This window comes from Henckelia pumila, chromosome 3 (assembly GCF_033568475.1).
Source record: "Henckelia pumila isolate YLH828 chromosome 3, ASM3356847v2, whole genome shotgun sequence".
In the NCBI taxonomy this organism is placed as follows: Eukaryota; Viridiplantae; Streptophyta; class Magnoliopsida; order Lamiales; family Gesneriaceae; genus Henckelia; species Henckelia pumila.
The window spans coordinates 122,836,369-122,843,136 of NC_133122.1; the positions used below are offsets into that span (position 1 = coordinate 122,836,369).

Here is a 6,768-nt window from a genome sequence, read left to right on the forward strand (position 1 = left end):
TGACAAGAGGAGAACATGGTTATATATTGCCAGCATCCCTAGTTGTACATTTTACAAAGTCAACGTGGTAGGCAACGTAGAAGTCAACTCCGAAGAGGTGGAGTTTGAATTCTGATCTGCAAAACACCAGCAGGTTTATCTGAGCCGTTCATTATCTCACAGCACTGTCTACGTGGTGCCTGTTTCAATAACATGAAATAAAATGATATTAGTAATTTATTAGCCCAACGTTCATTCGATCACAACAAAACAAGCAATAAATAATCCAACCATTGGTTTGGTCAAATTTAGTTTTAGTCCAATTACAAGTTGCAGGTTTCTCTTTTACGATTTAGTACATGCCGGCCGCAGGACACTACCCTGCGGGTGACGTGTAACCCCATTATTGATAAAAAATAGTGGATCCTCCGTGGAGCCCACTGATTTTAATCAATCATAAACCGCTACATCACCCGCAGAGCACTACTCTACGGATAGCGTCGACTCAACTCTTTTACACGAGTCTAATATTTGTTGGGGTACTGTCATAACGACGGACGTACTTTTAGCATACATCCGACGTCTCGATGAAAATCAAGCTAAATGTTGATGAAAGCCATGTGCACGTACCTTGTTCCATACTTGAGGATCTAGAAACCCTGCCAGAACTTTAAAACCTTTAACCAAGTAAGCAGCCGTATAGTCTTCCCTCTCACATCGCGTCTCGTTGTTAGGATCGTCCACTATCTTATACGATGTCAACGTTTTCTTATTCCGGACATCCTTAACTCTATCGAAATAAAAAACAACGGGTTTTTCGCACGGATCGGAGCTCATGGGACGGGTATCGAAGGTAAAGGGCTCCTGACTCCAAGTCCTCCACGTAGCAAATGTCCTCAATGGTATGCTTAAAACCTTTTTTGTCACCAAAAATGGGTACAGTTGCACGGTGTAGCCCCATGAAACCGAAACAGACCAGTTCCGGCTCAGGTCATGGCAGAAAGTGTGTTGTAGTGCTCGGGACGGGTCGGATTTGTATGCTTTGATGAGTTTCTTGACAGAGTCTATTCTGGTTATGTCTGGAAACAAGGGCTGGAAATTGTCCAAATGATGCAGTGAGACTAGTGGTGCTATCGGATGCGCTGCGAGTAATCCGTATGGGTTTCCTTGAATATCCATCTGCGCATATATAAAACAGAGTTTTTCCTTGATTGCAATGGGCGAACATGAGGTTTTCGGTAATGTTTGGGAGATCTTCTAAGATGCACTTTTCAACTTTTTTTTAACGAAATTTCACAAAATTTCAAAATTTTGTTAAAATTACCGAGAAATACGTTTTAGAAACTCTTCAAAACATTACTTTATTTTAAGGTGAATTCGAACTCACAGTCTAGTAGGAAAGAATTATGCCACTACAACGTGAAGAAATTAGAGTTTTTTTCTTAATTCTTATATAGTTTGGAAATCTTATTTTACAAGGACATTGTTACTATCATAGAATTACAAATCTTGTTTTACTGTAACAAAATTCTTCATTCAAAAAAGGTTTTAGATAAGAATAATCAACATAAGTTGCCAAGCCGAGTAGCATGAAGAAGAAATTGCATATATCATCTTTGTGAAATTCTAGTTTGCTTATAGTCTCCTGTGAAAGCTTTTTGAACTAACAATCTCTTATGATTCCAGATTTGTATCATACATATCCCAACTCAGAATTTAGTCAAATAAAAATAAGAATGACAAAATTACCCCAACTTAAATAATTAATTAAATTAATTTTGTTTTATGGTTCTATATTTCATTGGATAAAAAAATTAATTAAATAATAATAAAAATTATATTTAATTATTTTATCTGAATATTAGTTGAAAGCGTGCACGGGTAGTCTAGATATGTTCTAGACATAAAAGTCATTTAAAAGTCTTTTGAGAGTATATTACATATTTTTTATCGAAAAAAACTTTGATATTCGCACCATATAGTGCATGAAGTATAAAACATAGAGGGTGTGCATGCTACAGATCTAGAATCACATAGTGTTATTAGCTTAAAAAGATTTTATAAGAGGCCCCGTTATCAGCAAATTTAAGATTTCTTCGAGGTGATATATACCATTTGTCCTAGATTGAAAATAGGGGGGGGAACTTTTTTTGTGTGTGTTTACTATCATTTCCTATTTTCAGCTGTGATTCATTCAGTTTTCAATAATCGATTTGGGTTCATAACTTTAATTTGATTTTTTTGGCTCATAGTCCTATTTAGTCGGAGTGCTGACGCAACACCGAAAAATGCAGACGGGACATCGAAATTACTGATACAACATCGAAAATCAAAGATAAAAGTACCAAAATCAAACTTTTAAAACATAATTAATGAACCAACCATATATGGTCGATGAAAATTTAAACAATTTAATAGTTATTTTTATGTGAAAGTAATGTCAAAATTCAAATGATCCTAGCCATTTTAAATTCATGTCGTTTTCCAACGTCACAAGAAATATTAAAAAGAATCAGTGTGGTACTTCTGTCAGCTTCTTCCCCAAAGTTTGGTCGACTTTTTCTAAAAAGTGTCTTTATAATACTGCTGGAGTAAATAAAAACTTGTGCTCGCATCACATGAACGCATGTGCATGCACATATAGAATTTAAGCATTACTATTTGGAATTAAAAGTTTTTTTTATACATTTGAATTTAGATGATCATGAGATAGTATAAAGAGACTTTAGGTAGTTCTTGAGTGAATTATTTACTTGTTCAGCGCTGAATTATGAAATATCTTGAAAAATGATTTTAAAAATTGACCACCTACAACATACATTTTTCTAAAGATCATATTGCATCACGAAGTGTGGTGGCCTAAATTACGGATCGATCATCATGCCACTAGAAAGAGAAGTTCGAATAAATATATATTATATTAATTTTAAAGGATATGGCTATGACAGCTACGTCCCAGAGTTGAACACAACATTTTAAATTATCAGGGAATGCGAGAAAATGACAGACCCCAAAGATAATGAAAGCTAAAAGGTTATTATAAACTAAGTAAATTTCAATATAATGATGTTAAAAAAAAAAAAAAAAAAAAAAAAACAATTACCTGATGGAAACCAAGTTCTTTGGTCAAAGGTACACCAATCTCACTCATGCAACCACTGATCTTCTCATCCGACCCATAGAAATCTGCGTACCGATCAATGCACCCATCCAAGATCCTAACCAGCTCCGCCGCCAAAGGGTAGCTAATGGCAAAGCCGCCGCCACCGTATCCCATCGAATAAGAATGCGTCAAGGTTTGCTCCACGCTTTCGGAATGGCTGCCAATGTAATACATTTGATTGTGATCATATTTGCTCAGAACATTCACCAGATTCTCCGCAAAGAAAACCGTGTCGTCGTCTCCCATGACGAACCATCTCACGTCCTTTAGACCTAGTTCGAAGCTCTCCTTCACTATGCGAGCTATGCGCACCGCGGACCTGGATGCATCCCCGCAGTTGTACTTGAAACGGGACGTGTCCGACGAGACTTTATACGGCGGTGAGGTTTCGGGCCATGGATTTGGCTTCTTGTCAAGCCACACGAAGCCACGGTGCTTGTGAGGTTTCCACCAGAGTTGGCAGTAGTAGCGGCGTTGGCCCCACGACTCCGCGGAACCGCCGATGCCGAAAAGAATGTGGGATATGTTTGTTCTTCCGTGATGATCATATTGGATTGCCTGCCGGCCGAAAGCTGGAGTGCATTCGGGGCAACCATCCGGTATCAGGCCGTGGAAATTAGCTGAGAAATAAAGATGAAGAGGAAGTGCAGAGAAAATGCATATGACAAGAATGCCCTTCATGAAATTATTCGGGCTAAATAAACTGGATTTTGAGTGTTGACAAAGGAGATTTTTCCAGGGTTTTAATTGAGTTGTCGTTTCCGTTGAAGGAGACATCGCTCTTTCTTGAATCAATCCGGATAATACTCTAATATTTATGTCACTTGAATGATTTCAAGAAATGGGGAATCTTGTTGCAATTATTAATTTATTATATAAGGGTGCTTATTTGTTTGAATTGGGTGCAACATGACATGAGCATTAATTTATTTTCAATTTTTGGTTGTCAGCTCGTGGCTCGTTTACAGATGTTCATATTTTATAGATATGTTTTTGAAATATGATAAATTTATGAACTCGAACCAATATTGTTTAATCGAAACCCATAATTAAAAAAAATAAAGTCGATCAGAAATCGAATTAAAATATGCCAAATTTTAATTTGAACCCGGGTACCTGATATTTCTATATTTGAGCCAAGCTTGAAGCCTATTCCACAAGTTTGAGTGAATTAACTCAATTAATGTTAAAAGACCCAGCATTGACTCTACTACTCCTCCCCGTGGCTTCTGGTTGAGTGAGCCACACTAAGCCCCGGTGTGTTTGATGTCTGCACCAGAGTACCACATGTCGCTATTTAGCGCGCCCCCATGTTGCATCTATGTAAGTATTTGTGATTGACTTGTATTTAAGATCTAGAGAATGTTTTGAAGAGTTTTTATTTATTTAAAAGTGATTTTTGTAGAGATTATTTTAAATTTTGTGAGAAGTTAAAGTAAGGAGTAGTGCTTAAAAATAGAAGTAGAAAGCTAATACAAACTAAAGTTTAGGTGGATGTATTCAAATTAGACTTTTAAAGACTTTTATGGACTTTTTCAAAGTCATGGACTTTTATGGAGTTCATGGATTTTTAATGACTTTTATAGACTCTTATTGACTTTTTTAAAGAATTTTGTCATAGACTTTTGTGGAGTTCATGGACTTTTAATGACTTTTATAGACTATTGTTGATTTTTTTCTGTACAGTTTTGTAAACTTTATTCGTAAATTCTTCTTGATTTTTTTATCCTAACATTGTCATGTAAATTTTTTATCATAAATTTTTTATATATAAATTATTTTTATTGTTTTTCAAAAATAATTAATCAACCACTTATTTAAATTCATGATTTTTTTGTCATGTCAATTCCAAATATATAGTCAATGAGTAAGATTTTTTTCACGAATATATAATAACACTTTTATCAATAATCAATACTAGATAAATAATGACTCAATAATATACTAGATAAATAATTGTATAAAATTATAGATAAATGATCAATCAGAATACGAAAAAATTATGATATTTAAATTGTAGTAATCTTTTATGGAAAATTTTTTTATCATTAGTGACTACTTGATCAACGTCGATCCACATTTGATTGACTATAGCATCCCTCCATGCATTAGCATTTGCTCGTTGTTGTTCTTGAGTATCAAGTAATTGATCAAAGTTGTCTTCATGAATTTGTTCTGATGAAGATGATGGAGCTTCATTATCTGCTTCAATCGGAAACTCATCGGAACGACACTCCTTGCGAAGAAAATTATGTAACCCGACACAAGCCAAAACAAGATCTGTCTGAGTCTTGTATTTAATAAATGGAGGAGCTGTCTTGAATATTTTGAAACGCGATTTGAATATGTTAAATATTCTCTCAATAACGTTTTTCAATGAAGCGTGGCAAAGATTGAACAACTCTTTTGCATCTTCAGGATGACGACCTTGTCCTATGAATTCTTGAAGATGATAACGTACACCTCGAAAAGGAGCTAAAAATTGACGTCTATTTGGATATCCGCCATCCACTAAAAAAAATTTACCTATCAAATCATATTTGTCTATCAATGAATAACATATATAAACTTTTGAAAAGTTAAAAAACATAAATAATTTAGTAATATATATTACAAAAAAAATACCTTGTGGCACTTTGAGTCCATTATTTCTTGATAAAGCATCTGTCAACACGTGTGAATCATGTGCAGATCCCTCCCACCCACTGAGTACATATATGAATTCTAAATCGAAGTTACACGCTGCTAAAATATTTTGAGAAATTATTCCATGACGATTGCGGTAACTGTTAGCATCACGCCAAGACACTGTCACGAGGATATGAGTACCATCAATAGCTTCAATGCAATCCTGCAATAAAATAATAATATCAAATATATTAATACTTGTAACATCAACAACAAAAATAATAATAAAACAACAATAGTTGAAAATGTTGTTACTTTGAAGTAAGGGTAAAATCTTGTGCTCTCTCTTATTCGTTCTGGCACTGTAGATCCAGGCTTTACCATCATATCAATGGCAATGATCTTTAATGCTTTCAACACCTTGTGGAAATTTTCGCTAGTATTGTATTGTGATCGACCAAATATTTTACGAATCATGCAATATCGAGTATTTTGAACAACAATAAGTAAAAACATTGCAAGCATTTCTTCAACACAGATATATATATCGTGTGTCTTGTAAGTGTATTTTCTCCCTAAGAATATTGCACAACTTTAAAAAAACATCGGGGTACATCCTATATATTTTTCTAAAGTTTGTTGGATCTTTTTTTAATATTCTATGAATATAATCGTATCCACTTACAGTTATTGGTCTTCTAGTTAATGGTTGTTGGATACGTTTGTGACACATGCTAGTCCTATAATCATTTAACACAAAAAATATTTCGAAAATGTGCATCAACAAACACTCAATGGATTCATGTAGTTCATCTTCTGATTTGTCTTCTTCCCTCTCTTCATTTACGTCATGTGTATTGAGATTTGACATTTAAATAACCTTTCTGGCATAAAACAATTGATTAAATAAAAAAGCTCCATGAATTCATGAAAAAAGTTCATATGCATATCAAATAAAATTTGTTCGATAAAAATCCAAAATTATATAAAAAAGTCAA

General features: G+C 34.4%; 2 protein-coding genes across 2 annotated transcripts; both read right to left on the minus strand.

Moving 5' to 3' along the window:
* Positions 1-4,078, minus strand: LOC140892733 (uncharacterized). The gene is made up of 3 exons (XM_073301705.1): positions 3,083-4,078; positions 610-1,158; positions 1-179 (listed from the first exon to the last, which is right to left on the minus strand). Exons 1-3 carry the CDS (start codon positions 3,917-3,919, stop codon positions 84-86), a joined length of 1,482 nt encoding a protein of 493 aa, XP_073157806.1. The 5' UTR covers positions 3,920-4,078; the 3' UTR covers positions 1-83.
* Positions 4,079-4,267: 189 nt separating this feature from the next.
* On the minus strand, positions 4,268-6,154 carry LOC140889412 (uncharacterized). The gene is made up of 4 exons (XM_073297125.1): positions 6,086-6,154; positions 5,768-5,993; positions 5,202-5,344; positions 4,268-4,291 (listed from the first exon to the last, which is right to left on the minus strand). The coding sequence occupies exons 1-4, from the start codon at positions 6,152-6,154 to the stop codon at positions 4,268-4,270; spliced, it is 462 nt and encodes a 153-aa protein (XP_073153226.1).
* Between the last annotated feature and the right edge of the window lie 614 nt (positions 6,155-6,768).

What these genes read in the sequence shown, in the direction of transcription:
- LOC140892733 (XM_073301705.1), bottom strand. Translation starts at nt 3,919, where the DNA reads ATGTCTCCTTCAACGGAAACGACAACTCAATTAAAACCCTGGAAAAAT. An exon ending in AAGAACTTGGTTTCCATCAG is followed by an intron (nt 1,159 to 3,082) that starts GTAATTGTTTTT and finishes ATATATGCGCAG; the next exon opens with ATGGATATTCAAGGAAACCC. An exon ending in ATCCTCAAGTATGGAACAAG is followed by an intron (nt 180 to 609) that starts GTACGTGCACAT and finishes TTATTGAAACAG; the next exon opens with GCACCACGTAGACAGTGCTG.
- LOC140889412 (XM_073297125.1), bottom strand. Translation starts at nt 6,154, where the DNA reads ATGGTAAAGCCTGGATCTACAGTGCCAGAACGAATAAGAGAGAGCACA. An exon ending in GATTTTACCCTTACTTCAAA is followed by an intron (nt 5,994 to 6,085) that starts GTAACAACATTT and finishes ATTTTATTGCAG; the next exon opens with GATTGCATTGAAGCTATTGA. An exon ending in TGGACTCAAAGTGCCACAAG is followed by an intron (nt 5,345 to 5,767) that starts GTATTTTTTTTG and finishes CGATTGAAGCAG; the next exon opens with ATAATGAAGCTCCATCATCT.